Raw genomic sequence first — 22796 nt, 5'->3', positions numbered from 1 at the left:
TCTTGCGGATCCGGGGAGTGGTGAGGGGCAGAGCATTTGTGGAGTGCTTTCTAAGTGCCCGTCACTGTGCCGGATGCCGTGCCATGGCCTGAGGGGTGGGGACTGTCCCCCTGTTGTACAGAGGATGCTTGAGTAGGGTTTGCCTAAGGTGGCCCTGCTAATAAGTAACAGACTCAGAATTAAACCAAAGTCAGTCTGCAAAGCCTGTGCTTTTTCCACAGTAATATGCTCCTTTCCCAAAAAAAAGACTTTCTTAGTGCTTTTTTATTCGGGGGAAGTGGGGGGTTGTTTGTTTGTTTTTGTTTTGGAACACTAAACATGAGCTTCATATAAGAGCTGAACAAAATTCAGTGTAGCCTTATATGAAAATGTTACCAAACAAAATTGCATTATCTTAGGTAGGTAAATTACCGTAATATGAAAAACAAAATTCTCCTGTCTGCCTTCTTAACACTCCGGCGTTGCCATGTTTGAGTATTATGCATCTAGAAAGGCCAGCCTGAAACCTGGAAAACATATTTTGGGAAGAGGCAGCTCTATAATGATGCATTACGATCTTGTGGTCTAATGTAGTCATTTCCATTTTACCTCCCAGCACCCCAGCCGCTGAGGCTCTGCAAACAAAATCTGACCACCTGCTGCTAAAGCTGCCCAGTGCCCCAAAGCAGTTACATATTTTAATGCCCCTCAGGGTCCCGGGGCTGTAATGTTAGTAAATTTTTTTTTAAAGTGACTGTAAAAATGGCCCCTTTTCCTTCCCCTTAAATCTGTTTATTTCACTGGCAAAAACAGGTTTTACAAATATTTGCAAAACCACTGGAGTTTTAGATGAATTAGCTTTCTTGCCTTAATGTAGCTAATTCCCAGTGACAATAAAGTATGTCTAATAACTACCAGTTAACATCCCTAGACTTTAAAAAATATGTGTGGAAGATTACTACAAATGTCAACATTTCTAAATATTTTACTTTATCCAAAGCCTAAATATTTGTATAATTACAAGTTCATTTTGCAGAGGACCCTTCCTCTCTTTTCCGTGTGATAAAAATCCTTCCATGTCAGGGTCTCAGAATCACTGGCAAAATACTGACCTCGCATAACTTACAGCAGTTTAACCAGAGCTTTTATAGTGGGGAAAATACAAGATGGAAAATTTTCAGCTGAGTTAGTTCCAGTGATTAAAACAAAGTTGTATAAACATCTGCTGCAACGCATATAGATTACTTATTAGCTCTTCATGCTTATTATGTTCTTTGATATCAAAGCAAGGCTTGAGAAATCAGCCAGTAGAGAAACGGCATGATTGGGAGAATTGATGGTGTTTCAAAAAGCACTTCAGAATTATCATTCAAATTCAGCCAGTATTGGAGTTCCCTACTGTATAAGGCAGTTCTGCATGTAGTGAGAAAAAAATAGGTGCATTATTTCTGACAGTGTGCTTTTGGAAGTTACATAATTAATCACATGAAGTTGTTCCTGTGGAAAAGATTATTCTAAACATTTATTGAAAAATAAATATTGTGCTGTCATATTTTACCTCTATAATTACTTTCTGCAAATAGTTCTTTTATTTTAAAATGAAACTAAGGGACATATTTCATACCATATTAGTGGTAATGGAATTTTTCTAATTAAAAAGTCTATGAAATTTCTTCTTTGTGTAATTTCTAGGATTTCTTTACATAACAAAAAAAATACTGTGCACCAAAATATATTTAAAACAGGAAAAAGATATAATGATTTTTTTTAATTCTAAAAATTACAGGCTTAAAATATACACAGTAAGTCAACTAAGATTTTAGAAGCTAATAAACTACTGGAAGACTTTTTTTATTTCTTATTAATTGTATCGTGCAGGTTCTATAGCTCCATTTCACTGTAACATAACTGGGGTGTGGGGAAGTCTTTTGACTGGATTATTGGGGGCAAAATAGTCCTGCATCTAAACTCTCAAAATCCCATTATCTGAGAAAATGGGGTAAAAAAGAAATCAGCAGACTACAGATTTCTCGGGCGGTCTTTTGTCTGAGTCTGAGCCTCTCTGGTGGTCCTGTGGGCACACGGGGGTCTCTGCTGAGCTTATCATTCACTTCTCACGTTCGCACCTGCTCCGCAGCCTCACCGAGAGGGCGCAACTGCTCAAGAACGTCTTTAAGAAGAACCACGTCAATCTGTACCGGTCTGAATCACTGCAACAAAACCTGCTCCGTAAGTCCCTGACCTCTTACTTCTGTAAAAGTTCTACCATTACTTCATGGCATTCATGAGAACAGCACTTTGACTTTAGGGATGTTGAACTATTTAAAATTAGCACCTGAAACCACTTTTGCATCTTTTGCAGCATGTTATATGAATAACAAATGTTTAGAGAGTCCTTTAACCTCAATCCTCTCACATTTAGCAGAGGAGATAGAGCACTGTAACATTTTTGCAGCTTTCATTTAAAGAAAAATATTCCCACATGCCCCTTGCTTCCTTAAATCTTAAAAAGAACCGGTAAAATAAATCTGAAGTCTTAAAAGCTCTCTCTGTATTATCTTTTCTACTTGAATAACTTTGCAATAGCCTTTTCAGCTTTCATGCAGAACAATGAAACATATATTTCCCCCTTTGAAAATATTTATGAACATTTAGAGTTGTAACAAATTACTAGGTATCATGCCCTGTTAACATTTCAAGGATCTAAAAAAGAATATAATATATAAAGCCCACTAGTAAATGTGTTTGTGTTAGTAATATATCTTTTGTTTCATGTTGTTTCCACATACAATTTATTTTCACTTGTATATACTCGTGTTTAATGCTTTTGCTCTTTATACTTCAAGGGGCCTTTCCTCACGATGTGATCCCCTTGGGGGCCATTTCTCGTCCATAGGCCCCCGCCAACCCTGCTGGGGCTTGAGCGAGTTTCTTTGTCAGTTGCCCAAAGCCAGGCAGAGTCTTGTCTGAGGGAAGGAGACTGTTTCCCACCATCCGTAGTTATGGGTGCTTCTCTCTTCGCTTTTATTCCTCCTTCCCTCTCATCTACCTGATCTGTGCAGGCACTCATGTGCCCACTTGGCTAGGCCCCCCCAGCCCCTCCGGTAGCCGGGATGCAAAAACTAGATGGGTTGGCCCTGGGATGCTGAACGGAGAATTGCGAGGGGTTGGGAGTGCCTGCTCGTTCGTCTAGGGAGCAGAACTTGGAGAATCTAAGCCAGTCGTCCATCCCCCTCTTCATTTTGCATGCTCGACTCTGTGTTTTTTCCCAACATTAAAAATGAGTGTCTTCATGGTTCGGAGGGTGGGGGGTGGCGGGGAATGCATGAGTGTGCCAAGTTAGAAAATGAGCACTCAGAACTCAGAGGAGCCGAGATTCCCAGTGACTTCATGATGATCCTTTCTACTTTATCTTTAACTTGCAGACGGGTATGCTTTCTCTCAAGATGAAAATGGAATCGTCTCGCAGTCAGAAGTGATTAGGGCCTATGATACCACAAAGCAGAGACCTGATGAATGGTGATGGGGAGGGGCCGCCGAGCAGGCCCTGCTGCGTCTCTGAGGAGAGCTCCCACGTCTCCACCGGAACCCGCCGACCAGTCCCAGCCTGGTCCATGGAGGCAGAGGGTGGATCTGAGCTCGCGTCCTTGACTGACATTCAGATTCATGTATATTATAGACATAAGCACTGTGCGACTCTACTGTAACACCATCTCTTTCAGATTTTTCAAAGTTTTTGCTAAGCCTTTGTAAACAGAAATTGGAAATGACCTTGTATCTTGCCAGAGTGCTTTCTTAAATGGAGAATAGGTCAGTATTCTTAAGCTGTTACTCTGGGGCTGCAACTGTCAATTTAGTGGATGTACCACAAGGTGACCAACCATTAAAAAAAAAAACTCTAAAATGGGAATAAGTGAACAGGACTCTTGATATCCAGACTTAGATTTCAGAATATGCTGACAAAAAAGAAAACCAGCATTCTTAAGGAACTGACTCAACTTACTGAGAAAAATTCCTAAACAAGACATGAATAAGTGTTTGTGTCAAAAATTATCTTGATAAATGTTTGCCAAAGAAGTTAAATAAATGTATTTTTCATTCAGTAGTCATTTGCCCAGAAATTTGAGAGAAAGTTTACCTCCAATTCTGCTATGAGATCTGCATGCTTGACTTTTCAAATATAAGACTGATTTGCAAACAAAAAAAATGAGTATTTCAAGGCATTTGCTACTAAAATCTGTGATGTTGCACCTTTGGCCTTACAAATGCTTCTCACTTGTTTGTCGTCTTTATGTGTCAAGTTAGAGGACACATGTGGTGATGTGATTCTGTCGTTACGATACTGATTTTTAAAACTGTATGTCTCAGTCATTTCTAATGAGGTTTCATCGTCATTTAGATTTTTCTAAAGATCCAGCTTCTGCTGTAGATTGAGTGATGTCATTTTGTCTTAAAGTTTTCTCTCTTAAGAAAAATATGCTTACCTATTCATGTGGCATTTCTAATGCTCCTGTCTGTTGAGGTGTTTGAAACATCCTGTTGGGTAAATGCATGGGCTTCTGTACTGTGTTTCGATTCTCCCTGTTCGTTCCCACTAGAGATGCCTGCTGTCTTATGTAGCACGCCCTGTGTTATGCTGACCGCCCTCTACTTACGACTGAGAATTACTTCACAGTTCACTTGTCAAGCAGCTGCCAAAATCAGTCACATACTGCTAATTGGAACAAATAAATAGTACATTTTCCCCATTTAAAAAATACCTATTGTATTCAGAAAGCCTATGACTTTACGGTCAAAGAACACTTTTCATCGTGAGTTGGTTCCATTAATATGCTTTAAACTGTATGTTCAGTTTGATTATTTTCTGCATTTTCAAGACATCTAAAAATGCCTGTTTTGCTACCAACAATAAACGGTGAAGGGGCTGTTTTGAAACCACAACCAGTTTTCTACACTATTTTTAAAATAATGCTTTCATTTAGGAAAAAATAAAAAGGAGTACTAGATTTCAGATACACTTCAGAGATTGAAGCAAACTTTTTGCCTTTTATTCAAAAGCCTGTTTGCCTTTAAGTGGACTTACCAGCAAAATGGATAGAAGTTCCTCTTTAAAATAAAGTCAACTAGAACTGAGAGGTGATTTTTTCCAAATCACTCCTTGAGGTTAATAATTTCACATTCTCTTTGCCCTTTTTCTCAATCTAGATTTAAAATGAGGCTATACATCATTTCCTTCTCAGTGTTTTTAGCTATTTGGTTACAAGCACGCCTCCCACATTTTCTACAAATAAGAGAGGTTATAACACACACGTAATTCTAACCTAAAAGGGGCAAGGAGTTGACATACTTCACTTCCCAGACCCTTGCCTTTTGGGGTTCAGATTAAGAGATTGTGAATCAAAACATCTCACAAGACCACAGGTGTAAGCTCATCTTCAGAATTCCAAAGTCACAGACTTGACCTGTCTACCGAGTGGATATTTAGAGTGGCTTTCCTGGGCTTCCCAGTGGTGATGGTTACGGTTAAACCACAAAAACTAAAAAACAAGAATGACCTGCCTCCCTCCAGAGAAAACCTAATGGCAGATACAGACAACAGTTGCTTCCACTTGCCCTCACCTCACCAGGGACATTTTTCTCCAAAACTTCAATAGCAAAATAGGATGACTGTAATACAACTGCATTTTATGACTTAAGAAAACTAAAAGTTTTATTTTATCTTGAAACATGGATTGTTTCTATGGAGCTCATCAACGTGAGTGGAATGTTCATGGTTAATAATGTATTGAATCAGGATTGGAAATATGACTAATTTATGGGGGGGTTTTTTGCCCCGTGGCTCTCTACTTGAATGATCAATATTAAGTCAATTTCTTCACTTCTTTGGTGGGAGTGGGGGATGGGCATCAGGGAGTGATCGCCGTGGCAGAACTTAAAGATTGCAAGGCAGTGACTTGATGGTGTTAAATTAGAGAAAACCCTCTGATTTTTCAACCTTCCCAAGGAGAAAAAAATGAAACAGTTTTACCAGGATTCCAATAAACAGTGAAGTGACTTTCCACAAGTATTTTCTGAAATAAAGGACATGTACTCTTCAATTAATGGTATTGCTAACACCACTGCTTTACAATGTTTACAATTCAGAAAATACCACTTACAGCAGAAAATCCTCATTTGTTTTGCATGGAAAAGCTGGGAGTCGCTTCATTAATGTTGAATAGGACACAGTGACATTGTGCCTGAACTTTCTAAATGTTTTATATAACATATGAAAATATATTGGTGTTTCACACCCAGAAAGATGCTATATGGTAGAAATTGTTAGCAGGAAAATGGTATTTCTCAGGAATGTAGTAAATTTGAAATGGTGTATGTGCTGCCCACCCTCCAACGCCCCGCTCTGTCTGATGTAAGCCCGCCTCAGCAGTGTTGCAAAGCTAATGGAAGACTTCTAATCAAGTCAGGTGAATGTGTATTCAGCTCCACAATATCAGCCATTTACATAAATTGTATGGTCATTAAATGGAATCAATGATTCCTCTAAATTTCCAGAGGGGAAAAATGAATTCAAGAAATCAGCATTTATTCTGATTGTTACATTTTATGTTTTAATTTTGCAATTCAGCCTTCTAAATGTCCAAGATGCGTGTCACATGATAGTGGGCGGAGCATTTTGCACGCTGTCCCTCACCTGTAGTCTGTCATTTCCGACGTTCTTTCAGGAAAGGAATGGTAGTCGGAAAGTCATAGATTGTATGTTTATAGTTTTCAAATTATCTATAACAATGTCAGTATTACGAAACCTGAATAATCATTAGTGTTTATTTTTGTGCAGATGACCTTTGACAGTTCCCAGTTTTAAAGCATATTATCAAATAAGTCTATACTCTCATAATCATCATCTACAGAATTTACTGAGAAAAGGCCCACCCCATTCAGTCATACAGGCCAAGCCTGTGAATCCTTTCTATCAATTATTCAATGTAACACCATGCGGTCTGTTACCTAAGTAATGCTTTTGAATGATGACTATGTCTATAATGCCTCTTAAAGAGACCATAGTCTGATTGTTCTCACATTAAAATGACTGCAGTCACTTGTGAAACTTAGTTATACTTTGCTGCATTTTAATTAACCTTCAACAGATATTAAAGTGGAATGTAAGTTAAATGTTGAAGGAAAGGAAATAAATGTTTTCCATTTTCCATCTCGATTTATTTTCTGTAGGAGAGCAACTGTGTTTTTGATAGGCTTGTGGTTTGCATGAATTCATATTTAAAGTGGTCCAGGCCAATGCATGGCTATTGCTGTAAATCTTGATGTTTATTTTGCCTTTTAAAATTCTATCATGGCTTACCTGGAATTTAATATTCAGTGGACAAATTAACTGGTCCTCTGCACAACTTTTGTTTAATAAGTAAATTATTTTACAAACAAATTTGAACAAATTTAATTGAAACTTTTGTTTAGCTTACCTCTGAGAATTTTTCTTAATAAAACTCACAGAACTTCTCAGCAAATAAATCTCCCTTAAGTAGGAAAAAAGCTAGAGTTCATACTTGCTTACTTTGAATTAACAGCAACTTTCCCTAGGTAAATCTCCTCTTGCAAAGATGTGAGTGGAATATTAAAGAAGTAAATATTTCTACATCTCATGGTTCTAGAATAGAAGCCATAAATGCAGTAAATACTGTTTGTTGTTTGTTTTACTACTTGAAACTTCATTTTTCACATTTTCAAGTTTATTAGGTTATTTTAAAAAAAGCAGCCTTGGAAGGCAGCTATTGTACTATGGGAAACTGCAGTTTGCATTCAAGATAAAATAGTGTTTTCAGCTCCATGAAAAACCATTCCGCTGAAACTGCTGTAGAATCGTGAAGCTGCATGAGTGGAGAGTGCTGAGTCTGTGACTGTAGTAGTTCTCTCAGGTCTGTTCATCTCGATGTTCAATGCACTGTGTTTTGTAAATAGTTATTAAAGTTGAGTAATATCCAACTCGGTGCGGCGTTCTGTGTCCTTGGCCTTCTGTGAATGTGCATGTTTTAAACTGCAAATTTTAAACATTTTGTCCTCTAATTGTTATTTAAAATGAAATAAACTTTACCATTACATAAAGAAAATTGTTAGTTTTAATTGCTAGTTTTAGAAACTGTATTGTTTATAAAACTTCCAATCCATGGAACTATACTATATAACCTGAGAAGGTATATCTATTTAATGGCATTATTAACATATTTTGTTTATAATCCCAGTGATATATAAAATAACCCCTCATTTTTACTCAGCTAAATCAAGCATGAAGTGGAATTATTGACTCTAGTATAGCAAGAAGGATAATTTTTTAAAGTATATTTTATTGATTATGCTATTACAGTTGTCCCATTTTTTCTCCCCTTTATCCCCCTCCACCCTGCACCCCCCTCCCTCCTTCCCTTTCTCCTTCCTTCCTTCCTTCCAGTATTCCTCGCCCTTAGTTCATGTCTATGGGTCATAGATGTAAGTTCTTTGACTTATCCATTTCCAAAACTATTCCTAACCTCCCCGTGTCTATTTTGTACCTACCATTTATGTTTCTTTTCTATATATATATATATATATATATATATATATATATATATATATATATATATATATATCCAGTCTTCTGCCTGAGGCTGGAACAGGCATTCTTTTTTTTTTTAAGATTTTATTTATTTATTTTTAGAGAGGGAAGGGAGGGAGAGAGAGAGAGAAACATCAATGTGCGGTTGCTGGGGGTCATGGCCTGCAACCCAGGCATGTACCCTGGCTGGGAATCAAACCTGCAACACTTGGTTCGCAGCCCGTGCTCAATCCACTGAGCTATGCCAGCCAGGGCTCCATTTATGTTTCTTATTCCCTGTACCTTTTCCCCCTCCTTCCCCTCCCCACTGATAACCCTCCATATGATCTCCATTTCTGTGATTCTATTCCTGTTCTAGTTGTTTGCTTAGTTTGTTTTTGTTTTTATATTTTTTATAATTAACTACTAAAAAGGAATAATTTAAATGAAATTATTATGTTTGATTCTTTGGTCAGAGAAGCCTTCCAGGATTGTCCCCCTTTGATATTTAAATCAGCCCACAGTTCAACAGCTAACTCATGGTGCCATCTTTCAAGTAGGGTAAATTTCTTAGGGTATCTAAACCCACCAAATTCTTTTAAGTTTATGAGAACATGGTCAATTTTAGCCATTAATAATTGAGTGAAGTAACCAGGAAAATAATATAATAGCCATGTGATATGGAAGTACAGGCAACATCGGAAATGAGGACAATAGCTCTATCAAAAACGAACATTGTAGCCCTGGCTGGCGTAGCTCAGTGGATTGAGCACAGGCTGCGAACGAAAGTGTCACAGGTTCGATTCCCAGTCAGGGTACATGCCTGGGTTGCAGGCCATGACCCCCAGCAACTGCACATTGATGTTTCTCTCTATCTATCTCCCTCCCTTCCCTCTCTAAAAATAAATAAAATCTTAAAAAAAAAAACGAGCACTGTTGAATAAGAGGTGACAAAAGCTGTAGTCAGGTAACCTTCTGGATGGAGCAGGATCAGTTCGCAGAGAGGCACTGAGGAAGCCGTCTGAGGAGCCCCTGGTTTTATCAGAGGGAGGCAGTGTGTGCTCAGCTGTCCGAGACCCTGTCCTTCCCCGCAGTCTTCCCAGGGACAGCGACTGGGTGAGGGCACCCCAAGGAACACCACAGCAAAACAGTGTCCCCACAGAAAAGTTCCCTGTGAATCATGTCCGGTGATTCTCACATTCAACTTTATTGCCCTCCAAATAAGCACTGTTTATACTGACCCTGTCATGTAAGATGCCTTCTAGTATAAGGAAAGAGCAACCTTAAAACACATTCCCATGCATTCAATACGTAAGCCCCATGTTAAAGCATTTGTACACTAATGGGATTTCTAACCTGGAGCTTCTGTTTCAGCAACACAGAGCCGCTCATTTTCACAAAGAAGAAAGATCTTCCTAACCTGGGTAATTTCACTAGTAAGCTACTAAAAATTGTTGGAAAATATCAAGCATTTTACCATTCAGGTTTGTTAGAATTATTTCATTTATCGGGGTGAGATTGGTGACTAAAACCATATAGGTTTCAACTCTACAGTTCTGTAACGTGGTCTGCATACCACATTGTGTGCTCACCACCCAAAGTCAAGTCTCTTTCTGCCACCACTTATGGCCCTTTACCCTCTTCCACCTCTCCCTCCACCTTTTCCTCTGGTTGTCACCATACTGTTGTCTGTGTCTATAAGGGTGGGGTTTTTTTGCTTAATCATTGCACCTTTTCCCCTAGCCCCCCAACCCCCCTCCCCTCTGACAGCTGTCTGTCCTGTGTATCTATGATTCTGTTTCTATTTTGTTAGTTTATTTTGCTCATCAGATTCCACAGATAAGTAAGATCATATGGTACTTGTTTTTCTCTGACAGGCTTATTTCACTTAGTATAATATTCTCCAGGTCCATCCATGATGTCACAAAAGTTAACATTTTCTTTTTCACAGCCAAGTAGTATTCCACTGTGTAAATGTACCACAGCTTTTTTTATCCACTCATCCACTGATGGGAACTTTGGCTGCTTTCAGATTGGCTATTGTAAATAACACTGCTATGAACATAGGATATATTCTTTAAATCCATTTGAGTTTATTCTTGTGTGTGGATTAAGGAGGTGATCTAGTTTCTTTTCTTTCTTTTTTTTTGCATGTACCTATTCAGTTTTCCTACACCGTTTATTGAATAGACTTTCTACTCTGTTGTATGCCTTGCCTCCTCTGTCAAATATTAATTAACCATAAGGGTGTGAGTGTCTTAATAGGAATTGTGTTGAATCTATAGATTGCTTTGGGTAGTATGGGCATTTTAATGATGTTAATTCTTCCTGCCCATGAACACTTATTTGTATCTTCCTCAATTTCTTTCTTTAGTATCACATAAACTTTTCAAGTAAATGTTACCTTCTTGGTGAAATTTATTCCTAGTTATGTACCTTATTTGTGTGTGTGTGTGACACTATAAGTGGGATTGTTTTCTTAGTTCCTCTTCTTGATAGTTTATTATTGGTGTATAAAATGCCACCAATTTCTGAATATTCTGTATACTGCTACTTTACTGACTTTGATCAGTTCTAATCATGTTTTGGTGGAGCCTTTAGAGTTTTCTACGTAGTATCATGTCATCTGCAAATAATGACAGTTTTACTTCTTTCCTCCCAATTCAGATGCCTTTTATTTCTTTTTTTTTTTTTTGTCTGATTGCTGTGGCTAGAACTTCCAGTACTATTTGAATAAGATGGTAAAGCAGACATCCCTGTCTTGTTCCTGATTTTAAGGGGAATGCTTTTAGTTTTTTCCCACTGAGCATGATGTTGGCTGTGGTACAGTTAGTTTTTATTTCAAGTTCAAACTATGTAACCAGAAATTCAAATAAGAATTATGTGTCAGAATAATTTCATGAATAACTAATATTTAATTGCAGCTTTAAAATGGCCATGTACATATAAAAATATGTTAACTGGTTATTCCTTAATAGTTTAATATGCCTGTAAATTCTTAATTTTCCTAAACACACACTAAGTAAACCTTTTACCTAGGCTATGCAAAGATAAACTGGCCCACTGAAATTTATCACATGCCTAATTGTGATTGTGTATGTTTTCAGGAACCTCTTTGGTTGTCTCCTTTCAGGCAGGAAGTGTCCTTTAGATTTAAGTCAATCTGGCAAATTCTCCACGAGAAGAAACTAATAATAACATCAGTGAAGAGTAGAGAAGTGGGGAAAATAAGAGGGAACTGTCCACCCATTTGAAACAAATTGACTATATTAAATATGCTTTTCTATGCGGGTGATAAACTAATTCACAGGCCATGTGTAACCAGCAGGTGGACGGTGTGCTCCGTCCCAGGCAATGGTAGTAAACTCGCCAGGTATTAGAGAAGGCCGTAGGTTATCCTGGGCTAGCTCTGTCAAACTGCCTGACCATTTTCTCTGTTCCCCCGCACTCCCCTCCACAGTTACGTCCACCCTCCCACAGTACTTAACCTTTCATTTTTATCTTAGGGTATGTCATCTGCTTTCTATTACTTACCGTTAACTTATGACACCGCTCCCTCCCCGCTAGGATGCAAGTGATTTGAGACAGGGACTCTAACCTCCTATTTCTCATGACAGCCCTACAATAAGGTGCCATTAATATTTCCATTTTACAAATGAGAAGAAAAAAACAGTGAAGTTAAGGAAGTGGCCAAAAGTCACGCAGCTTATAAGCAACAGGCAGAAAGCTAACCCAGACCCCATGACTAGAAAATCCGTGCTGACTTGCCTTCTGGACTCAAGTTTCTCGTGTGTGACAGGAGAGATGTTTGCCATGTAGTATTTCTATAGTTCTGCTTGTGCTTTGTATCATCCTAGGTTCTCGTGATGTAGCACAAACTCCACTGACCATTACAGTCCCCTCTATAGGATGTGTTCCCCCACACATTGATTCCCCCAGTCATTGTCCCCCCCGATAGATTTTCTGAAAAATAGGCTAGATATTTTTTCCTGAGAAAATTGGGCCGTCTGGGTAGGTGTCATAAAGAATGTAGAGTGTCAAAGCAGACTTTCTGTGTTTAAATGTTGGCTCTGCTCTTTTTTTTTTAATTTTTATTTATTGATTTGAGAGAGAGGAAAGGAGAGAAAAGAGAAACATCGATTGTTGTTCCACTTCTTCACGCAATCGTTGGTTGATTCTTGTATGTGCCCTGACGGATCAAACCTCCTGCGACCTTGGCGTATCAGAAGAACGCTCTCACCAACTGAGCTGCCCGGCCAGTAGTTGCTCTGCTATTACCTAGCCATGGGCACTTTCTGCTTTGATTTCTTCATCAACAAAACAGGCATGATCATAGTCCCGACGTCAGGGTTGGGAAGACTAAGTGATATAATTCCTAAAGCACTCGAGACACAGGTGGTGCTTGATAAATGCTGCCACTTATTTGAATAACTGCCTTTCAAAATATAGAACTGTTTTTCAAAATGATCATGGTTTTAGGGTGTTGGAACTCAAATGCTTTGTGAAGGTAACGAAGCATTAACCGGACAAGTCTCTGTACTCTGGCAGTGTGGCAGGGTGTGGTGAGCGACTCCTTGGAAATTTCAAGTGATTTAATGTGACCTTGGATGTCTAGTCTTTCTAAAATGAAGACGTAGTCAAATCACTCTGTCTCATCAAATTCTTCAAGACGCCCCTTTGCTTTAGGTATATGTGTAGCCACCATGGTGTTCAAGATCTCTGATCTGATCCTGCGTGTCTCTCCACTCTCTCTTTGAATTCTTTGTCTAGTTTCCAGAATGTTCCCTGCTCCTTCACCCTTGTGGATGCTTTTCTGCCTTTCTGTGAACTCTGTGCTTTGCCTAAGCCGCTCGTCCCCTCACTTGCAGCCCTCCTCTGTCCCTCCCGCCATCCAGTCGTCTTCACTAAACTCCCATTCATCTCTCGGGGCTCAGGCCCAGCCTCGCCCTCTCCAGAGGGGCTAGGGGGCCCTTTGTCTGTGCTGCCAGCACACTCTGTGTGCACTTGCCCTGTCATTGCCATTACCATCAGGAAGTCTAAGTGTTGATTTATGAGTTCATCTTCCACTACGTGACCGTGAGCTCCTGGAGAGTGGGGAAGATAGCGCACTTCTTTTATGAAGCACGCACACCATCACACATATTTGCTGCCATGCCTGTGTCCAAGGAAAAAGTGGGTCCTTGAATCAGAACTGCACGCCATTTATCTTGGTCCTCCCACCCCCGAGCTCGGTGCCTGACCCAGCAGTGGTGTCCAACACACGCTTGTTGAATGATCTGCAAATCTGCCACAGGCTGGCCTTTTTGCCCTGGAATTGTGAATAATGATATTATCAGCTATCTAGCTTCCAGAGAGGAGCTCAAAGGCATGTACTATATGTCGACAAGTACGTGGGGATATGATTTGATTAATGAAGTACACAATGTCTCCTTCATTTTGAGCAGTTTACAGCCAGTGACCTGGGTTGAGGGGAGCATGCTGCTAAGGCAGGGAAGGTCGCAGACAGGACCTTCCAGAGTTCTTCCACATTATTCTGCCTAATCGATTCACACTGCTTCCCACAGGAATGGCAAATAAAGTTTCAGCTACTAGAGAAACCTGACAGCCCAGGTGGTTCTCAGTGGGGGCAGTTCTGCCCTCTAGAGGACATTGTGAAACCGTGTGGGTGCACCTCCGGCCTCCGAGTACGTGGGACAGGTGTGCTGGGGCGTTCACTGAAGAGAGAGCCCACAACACGTGGGACAGTACGCACATCAAAAGACTTGATGTCCATTGGCATGACTTGGGAACGTCCCACCATTCCTTTCGGCGGAAAAACCTAATCCCATTTTCCCTTGAGAGTAATATAAGCACCACCTTAATATACACTGAATTTTCCAGATATAAAACTACTGTGCAAATGAAAGGAAGATAGAACTTTGCTTTATTCACAACAATCACATTAACAGCAGCCGCACAACTATGGTGTTGGAGCTGCCAGGCTGGCAACCTTGCTTCCGTCTGGATTTGGGATTGTCACGTGTCAGTGATTCTGTGTGAGCGGTTTGCATCTGAATCCTTTGTTTAGTCTGACCGAGCCATTATATTTTGAAATTAATTACTTTCCCTTTCTTTCTCCTTCCTATTTACCATGAGGGCATTGTATTGATTTTTTAAATTATATGTGTAGCTCTGGCTGGTATGGCTCAGCTGGTTAGGCCTCATCCCACAAACGAAAAGGTCGAAAGTTCAATTCCAGGTCAGGGCACATGCCCGGGTCACAGGTTCAGTCAGGGCACATACAGAAGGCAACCAATCAGTGTTTCTCTCTCACATCGATGTGTCTCTCCCTCTCTCCCCTCTCCCCCGTCTCTAAAATCAAAAATAAAACAAAATGGTTAAAAAACCAGCCTGATGACATATGAACATGTTCCAGAGCATCTCTCAAATGGTTCTCCTTTGCCTCTCAGCCTGTTCTGTTTCCTCTCTTTTTCCCTCACTCCCCTCCTCCCTTCCTTCTTTCCTTTCCTTCTTCCTTTCTTCCTCTTGTTCCTTAATTATGGAAGGGACTAATGTGGGCTAATTTGGGATACTGGAAGTCAGGCCACTTTGAGATGCGGAGGAAGCAGGAGACTGGACGTCAGAGCTCCTTGGCCCTGGCCGGGCACAGGCCCAATATCTCCACACTTGTTTCAGAGAGGCGGGCTCAGACGACTCTCTTAGGTCAGAATGTTGCCTCTAACCAGCTGTATTTGAAAAGAGCTGCTAAGAGTGACCTATGATAGCATGAATTCAGATAAACCTGGGTTCCAAGCAACACCTGCAGGGGCCAGGTATGTGACAAAACCGAGGGAGATGGGCCAGGCGGGGAAGACCAGGCAGGAGGCTGGTGAATATCAGGTTCGGTTCAAAAAGGGCTGGCGTGACCCCATGGCAGTACGGGACCCCTAGCACCACATCTTCTAGGGTCAGGAGAAACCAGAAATCCAGATTCTCACGAGAAATAGACCAACCTAGCTGAGGTTTCAAGCAGCCCACAGACCGGCACTCTAGAAAAATTCACTTCCTTTGCTGCTTTCAGGAGCCCCAGTGCAGGAACTAGCTTTTTAATGTACTTCAGAATCAGTGTAAGATCTTTTTTCTTTGCATTTCAAATATGAAGTGTTAAGTAAAGATGTTTCCTTTTATCAAATAGCAAAGACCACTGTTAAGGAGATAAAATGAGGCGCTTTGATCTAAAATTTCAAACGGGTTTCATGAAAACAAAGTATTTTTATTTATTCTCACCCAGCAGGATATATGCCCAAATATGTAGTCATCAGACATGGAATTCAGTGGCATTTGTGATACGCAGTATTAGATGATTGTAACCAGTAGCTGGACTTTGGACTCCACAGTTATTATTAATATAAAAAAATACAGTGTGACTACTAAATAATTAGTACCATCCATGGGGTAAATCCATTAAATTACACATCTTTACATTTGTACATAACTCATTTTACATGTAAATGCTTTAAGACCCAACTGTCCAACTTTCATTTAAACATGAAATATTGCTGAACAAAAAGTCTGCCATAAATATCCCCTCAGGTGGTAGGGAAATGCCTTGATATACGCTCTGTGCTACAATGAGCATCTGAGTAAATATTTTAACACTTTAAACTCCTCCTGTGGTTACTGAGATCTTGCATTCTGAAAAAGCTCTCATATTTTAAACAAAATGTAGTTATTAACTTAAACAGTAACTGTTTCTTATATGCTAACATTATTCCTGGTTAGGTTTTGCTTCCAAAGTCACAAATAGGTTGTTCATGGTCCACTCCATCTACTTGGTAGTTAATTCTTTTAAGTGAACCTTCAGTAATTACAATCAGGTATTTTCCTTTGCTTATATAAGTATATATTTGTATTATAACTCACTGAACAACTTCTAATGAAAAAAAAAAAACTGTGTAGACCTTTTCTAAACAGTATAGCTGAGTTGTCCAATAAAAATCTTCAGCCTGTTTGCAACTTTAGAGTTGAACTGCTGTATATTTTGAATAAAAGTAGCATACATTGAAATGTAATGGTCACCATGTTTTCAAAGCAAGAAAGCGATTATCTAACCCAGTCACTCTGTGATTGGAGCCAGGAAACTTAAAGACTAGAAGGTGTCGCATTTTCTTAGCACTCTCTCCATGCCATTGCTGGGTTCAAGAGATTTTCCTCAGAAACACTTGTGGCAATGGCAGCGGCATCCATCCACCTGTCTGCCATGGTACTACATGGTGGCTTTATGGCCGTGGCCTGTCAACTGGAACTGAAGTCTGGACAGGTCTTCCCAGGCAGTGGGGGCTCCTGCTGGAGCGGGTAAGCAAAGTATTGGGGGGACACCAGAAAACCCGACGGCTGGGTCAGGTGGATGGGGTGGCCTGTGGTATACGGTGGAGGCGGGGAGGGCACCAGGCAGCCTGGCTCTGCCCTGGCAAAGGAGAACCTTCGGATGGAGCCCCCTGTGGAGCTGGAGCTGGTCGCCGTGCTGGACTGCCTGGAAGGTGCTCTGAGGTTCGTAGAGGTCAAGATCATGGGCAGGGTCTCTGTCTGATAGCTGCGGAGTGAGAAGCGGATTGGCTGCTGGGAGGGCTCCTTGGGTCTCAAGCAGGTGCAGCAATAAATTGCCACTAAAGAGCCCAGGATGATGAAGGCAATGAAGATGGAGCCGACAATCAGGAAGGGAACGTAGACAGGCTCTAAAAGGCAAAAACAGACAGACAGATGCTGGGACAGGGGTCTCCCAAGCTCCAGGCAGCTTAGGGGTGGGAGGTGAGTGGCTCCATACAACCACTAGTCAGCCGGGCTTCTCAGACCTCGTTACTGGTAACTTCTAGGGTGCAAACTGGGATAGCAGAATATTCACTCCTAGCAGGGAGGAAGGAAACTGATACTGTAGCCTCTGTTAGCAATTAGCCATCATATTGCACATCTGGAAGTCAGAAGGAACAGACTCTATCCTATTCATACACTGAGGAGAGGAAATAGTGAGTTTTCCTTGGTTACTAGAACTCTGGCTTTAAATCCGGGTTTTAGGAGTTTTATCACGGTGGGGCATTTAGGGCTTTGACCCATATCTGAGGCGGAAAATCCATCTCCCATCCCTGAATCTCCAATCTAAGCAAAGAGAACTAGGCCTGTTAAATGAGACCCTCGGGAGTTTATCAGACTGTGGAAAGAACAGCGTAAAGAAATCCATAGTGGGCCCCAATTAACTGTGTCTCCTGTCGCATCCCAAGTGTCATCTCTGCATGTTTCCAAAAACAATCTGGGATGCCTACTCCAGCTGCCACACATCTGCCTCTCCTCCAGCCGCACCCAAACTCTAGGAAGGTCAGGCTGAACCTTAGATCATGCTGCGACTCTCGGCGTTGGTGGCCCGGACTTTGTGGGACAGCACCCCTCAGACAGAGCAAACCCCAACTTCCTTGTCCTTCTACAAGGCACACATAAAATTCCCCACCCCGGCGGCTCCCCCTGGGCAGCTCTCCAGGTGTCTTCCCTGCTGGTTGAGCCACACTCACAGGTAACCTGCAGCTCAGAGGTAGAAGACAGAAAACCTGCACTGACTAGGCCCTGCCTATGCCTGGCTCTTTTGTATTTGTCTTCTGATTCAAGTTCATGGAGACCCTCACAGGTGGGCATGATAAGCTCTGTTTTCCAGATGTAGAAATATATCAGACAGTTTCTGGCATTCCCAAAGACAGTGAATGACACGTAACTATCAACCTGCAAGTGCTGTGGGCTCCCAGGTGTAAGTTCTTCAGTGGACCACCCATTCCCCCACGTTAGTAGCACCCTGTGGAAGGCAGGGCAGAAACAACCCACAACCATTTCTTGAGCCCTGTGCCAGGCATGCCTACCCCCTCAGGCAAACCACAAGCTACCTCTGAGAGGAATATGCCCATTTTAGAGTTGAGCAGAGGTCCAGAGCACAGCTGCCCAAGGTTACACAGCTGGCAAGCGTCAGAGCCACAGTCCACATGAATTTGCCAGACCCCAGCCTCAGTGAGTATGGGGGCTGAACCCTCTGAGCAGAGTGAGGGGGTCCGGGAAGGAGTCCCCGCTGTACACTGGCCACTTACACTAACTCTGTAGAGAGCAACCGGGTCCCCCATGGTGAGAAGAGTCTCTTTCTAACAGGCCACAACTGCCTAGACTTTTCTCCCTTCCACTGATCATCTCCCCTCCAGTAGCCACTTCCCAAACGCTTTGGAGGTCAGATTGGGTATTCTGACCTCCGAAGTTAAATTTGTTGCCAATCTGTCCAAGTTCTAAGGAAGACCCAGGCTCCCCTTTCCTGTGGGTTATCCGTGTCTTCACGGGGGCCGCGGGGGCGGGTGAGGATGAGCTCCAGCACCATGGATTCCCTCTGCAGCCTCTCCTAGCCTTGCCGGGACCTTCTCTTGCTTCAGACCTCCGTGCTGGAGTTACAGCTCTCAGCGGCTCCTCCGATTTCCAGGCCGTAAAACCGTCACCTCGGGCTCTAATGGGTTTTCCCTGATGTTCTGACTCAGGTGGAAAGCTTTTTTTTTTTTTTTTTTTTTTTAAATCGTGTAAAGTTCCTCTGCTGGGGTCATGATTTATTCCGCTCTGAAGTGAGCGGAAATTTGACCCCTGTTTTCCGACGTGAGAATAGGAGGCGGGGAAGCCCCTGCGACCCCGGTTTCTAAATCTCCACCTCGAAGACCTGGGCATTTCTGAAAGGCGTGACAATAGGGGGTGGGCCAGAGAGGGTAATTCGATGCAGGCAAGTGAAAGGAAGTCGGAGGAATGGAGTAGCAGGTTTGGAAACGCTACCAAAAGACCAGAAAAGGGGGGGAAAGTGGCTTAAGTTCGTTAGCCCTGCGGGGCTCAGATAAGCGCACCCCAAGCGCCGCGTTTCCTGCGCCGCCGGCACGTCTCGGAGCTCCCGGAGTGACCAGGGCACTCAACGCAGGGCCCTGGCCGCCCCGAAAAGCCAAGTCCAGCCAGGTGCTGCCCCCACAGCCCTTGTCTGCAGCCTTCCGAGCGCCCGGCGACCCAGCTGTCCTCCCCAGAGTCACCCTGTACAAGCCTCGTGGTCCTCGCTGTCCCCTGAAACTTTCCCTGGGGCTGACCTGCGGAAACTGCGAGTGGCGGGAATCGGGACTGCAAAGGAATAGGCTCCCTGATCTGAAACAAGACCACCCACTCCTTCCTGATTCCCACCCCCCACCTCGTTGTGCCCACTTTTCAAAGACCCAAGAAGGCCTGGGCGCCCGCTAGCGCGCTCACCCGCCTGCGCACACAGCAACCAGAGCTGCAGGGCGGGGGTGCCAGCCCGGGGGTCCTCACTTACGCGCGGTGATGCCTGGGTGCTCCAACTCGCCGCGGTCGTTGGTGCAGCCGCCCTGCTCCAGCCTGGCGTCCGCCGCGGCGCAACAGTAGCGCAGCGCGCAGGAGCCGCAGCAGATAGTGGCGTCCAGCGTATCAAAGTCCTCCGGACACTGGAAGCCCTCGTGGTAGTTGCCCTGCACGTCTACCCAACCGTGGCAATACTCTCCGGACTGCTGGGCGCCCGCCGGGCTCCAGCGCAGCCAGCCCAGAAGGAGGTAGAGCGCCAGCAGCGGCCCCATGGCTGCGGGCGCGGTGGGCGGCCGGGATGGGGACGCAGCTGGAGAGCCAAGGGCTGCTGAGCCGAGGCTCTGCGTGCACAGCGGTTCCGCCTCCCCCGGGGTGCGGCGTGGGCAGCTGCCTCGATGGCTGAAGCCACTCCCGCGTGGGTTAACAGGGGCCAGGAAGGCAGCAGGGACTGAGCTGCGGGGTCCGCAGTCCAGGGGTCGGCATGGCGCGTGGGGGCCAGAGGGCTAGGGCCCGGGGGAGGCGCCTGCAGAAGGTGCTGCTGGGGCTGCTGCTGCTGTCCTTTGCCCGGCTCATAATGCTCCCAGCGCAAGGGGAGCGCCGAACCCTTGACCACCTCCCTCTCCACTCCTCAAGGGAGCCATCGCGCCCGGGGCTGACAACTCCGGGGCCGCACAGTGCCCGGACTTGGGGCTGTCACCGGGTCCCAAACAGAGCCCGAAGGCAGGAGAATTTGAGATCCCCACGTGCTGGTCCCGGGACCAGCAGCCCCTCAGTGCCCGCCCCTGTCTGTCAAGAACGCGGGAGTCAGCCTGACTGCGGACGAGTACAAACGGCCTCCCGCTAGCTGACAGCTCTGCCTGCAAGGCGTCCTTTAAAAAGGAAGAGGGCGGGGGAGACAGCGAGGGTGAAGAAAGAGTCCGCCCTCCTGGGTCGCGTTGCTGGAGCTAATCGCCGCGGGTACCGCGTGAGCCCCAGGCCTTTTGCGCTTTTTGGCTTGCGCGCTATCCTCCGCCTTCCGCAGGCCACCCCCGCCCACCGCGTTCCCCGACGACTCGACCCTAAACCTGAGGACTCCAGACCCTGCCCCACACACCCCAACTTCTCGCACAGCTTGGAAAACTCCGCAGAATGAAGGAGAGGGCTACCGGGTTTCCGCGTCTATCCACGCGCTTTGGCGCACGGGTGGAAACCCAGGGTTTGCTTTTTATGGGTGTAATAAAAAACGATCTCGGTGGCTGAGGTTTGTCGACTCTTCTGTTGCCTGTTGCACGGTTCTGGACTCATTACTGGGACACCTGTTCTAAGGATTCTGGACAGATAACATCATTTTTAGATGCTGTGAACATGTGCACTGAGTTTTTCACCCACGTTTCCACTTTTTTTTTATTCTAGGCGAGTTGGCACATTTTCACAAATATACACACACAAGCACTCTTTTCCCCATCCCCTGATCTGCGCGCCGCGGGGGGTCGGGGGGGAGAATCGCGGGTCACACCACCCTGCCGAGGGCAGCTCCAGCAGCCTCAAAGAGCACGAGTTCTCTCTGTTCACGCTCTCAAAGGAAATCAAAGAACAAAATTAATGATCATTGAGCAGATCTGAACTTCTGTTCGGGCAAAGAAACGCATTTATTTAAATGATGCGTCCCTGGTGTGCTATTTTCAGGGGCACCGCTCCTTTAGAGGCGTAAGTGCCTTGTGAAACGGGCGTTACTTGAAACCTGGGCTCAGCTCAAGAATGTACTTTTACTACATCCCGAACTTCCTCTCATCGGGCACCGGTGTGAGTGAATGTGTTCCGCGTATCTCCGTCTGTGTGTTACACAGGCCGAATGCCCCTGTCCCCGATTTAGAGGTTGGCCAGTTGAGTGAAACGGAAGAGTCCACGTTTGCTGTGCCCAAAAATAAAAACGCGCAGTCACAAGCATGTACCACGTTTGCAGCTTCCGCAGCTCCCGGTGGTTTGAGAAACAAATTCTGAGGGAAATGGATTTCTGATTTTAAAAACCTCAGTTAAAGTATATTCCAGGTGAAGGATGACTTCTGATTTCTGATTTTAAACACTGGGATTAGCATTTAGCCATGCGAATGCAAAACTCAGGCCCCACGTTCGAGACGTGCAGGAGGACTGTGCGAGTCCGTGCTTGCCTGTCCTGCTCTCTTAGCTGTTCTCCGGACAGCAACAAGCTGTAAAGTAAAACCCAATTAAGTTCAGGCTTTCATCCACAAACAATGGGACACTTTTTCTTGACTTAAAATTTAAGCATATGGAAATTGTTTTTGCAGAAATTGCTTAGACGCTGTGTTTTTATTTACAAGAAAAGAGTTTTGCCAGACGTGGAGGGCTTTTTTAAAGTTGCTCTTTAGGAGGGTTGTTTGGATTATATATATCCTGAGCAATTAAGAGGGAAAGTCATTTAGAACCACAGCAAAGGTGAGACATAGCGATTATAATAAGATGATAAAACTACAAAGACATGTTTACGGCTAATAACTTTCCCAGAACCACACCTCTTAATATTATTTTTTGTTAAATTGAGAGGAATTCCATTACATCACAACTGCATAAAGTTCTGAAGCAGCAACCCTCGCTAGTCCCCCAAGGGTCAAGTTTCTCATTATCCAGCTGTTCTTTGATAGCACTAATATTTTAAGGAGTGATTTGTTGGCACTCACCTCCCATTAATTACCTTCTCCATGCCACAGTGGGATTCTTTTCCTTAGGACACCAGCTATAATTAATTCCCTCATTCAAAGCCTCTGTCTCTTTGACTTATTTAGAGGGTATTTAACTCAAATTTAGTTGGATATTTACAAATGGAAAATAACCAGACCTTCAAATGACTGGATGCCTGGTGGATCAGATGTGCTCCATGCTTCCTTGTCCAGGCCCTGAT

The 22796-nt window shown here is 43.6% G+C and overlaps 2 protein-coding genes across 4 annotated transcripts in view; one reads left to right on the top strand and one right to left on the bottom strand.

Annotated features, from left to right (window-relative positions):
- Positions 1–7974, top strand: part of ATP8A1 (ATPase phospholipid transporting 8A1) — a 216519-nt gene extending 208545 nt beyond the window's left edge. For all 3 annotated transcript variants that reach the window (XM_045834000.1, XM_045833999.1, XM_045834001.1), the window contains 2 exons: positions 2117–2208; positions 3405–7974. In XM_045834000.1, the coding sequence (XP_045689956.1) occupies positions 2117–2208; positions 3405–3502 (190 nt within the window). In that variant the 3' untranslated portion in view covers positions 3503–7974. The remainder of the gene's footprint in view (positions 1–2116; positions 2209–3404) is intronic.
- A 7817-nt stretch (positions 7975–15791) lies between these two features.
- On the bottom strand, positions 15792–20735 carry SHISA3 (shisa family member 3). The gene is made up of 2 exons (XM_045834400.1): positions 19896–20735; positions 15792–17274 (listed from the first exon to the last, which is right to left on the bottom strand). Exons 1-2 carry the CDS (start codon positions 20170–20172, stop codon positions 16835–16837), a joined length of 717 nt encoding a protein of 238 aa, XP_045690356.1. The 5' UTR covers positions 20173–20735; the 3' UTR covers positions 15792–16834.
- Between the last annotated feature and the right edge of the window lie 2061 nt (positions 20736–22796).

This window comes from Phyllostomus hastatus, unplaced genomic scaffold (genome assembly GCF_019186645.2).
Source record: "Phyllostomus hastatus isolate PE091 unplaced genomic scaffold, TTU_PhHast_1.1 phas_contig_196, whole genome shotgun sequence".
NCBI lineage: Eukaryota > Metazoa > Chordata > Mammalia > Chiroptera > Phyllostomidae > Phyllostomus > Phyllostomus hastatus.
The sequence above is the reverse complement of the archived record's forward strand: the minus strand, read 5'-3'. Positions and strand labels throughout refer to the sequence as shown.

Excerpts from the sequence above, each read along its gene's own strand:
- SHISA3 (XM_045834400.1), bottom strand. The coding sequence starts at position 20,172 with ATGGGGCCGCTGCTGGCGCTCTACCTCCTTCTGGGCTGGCTGCGCTGG. Across the intron at positions 17,275-19,895 it reads GCACCCAGGCATCACCGCGC|AGCCTGTCTACGTTCCCTTC; the intron begins GTAAGTGAGGAC and ends TTTGCCTTTTAG.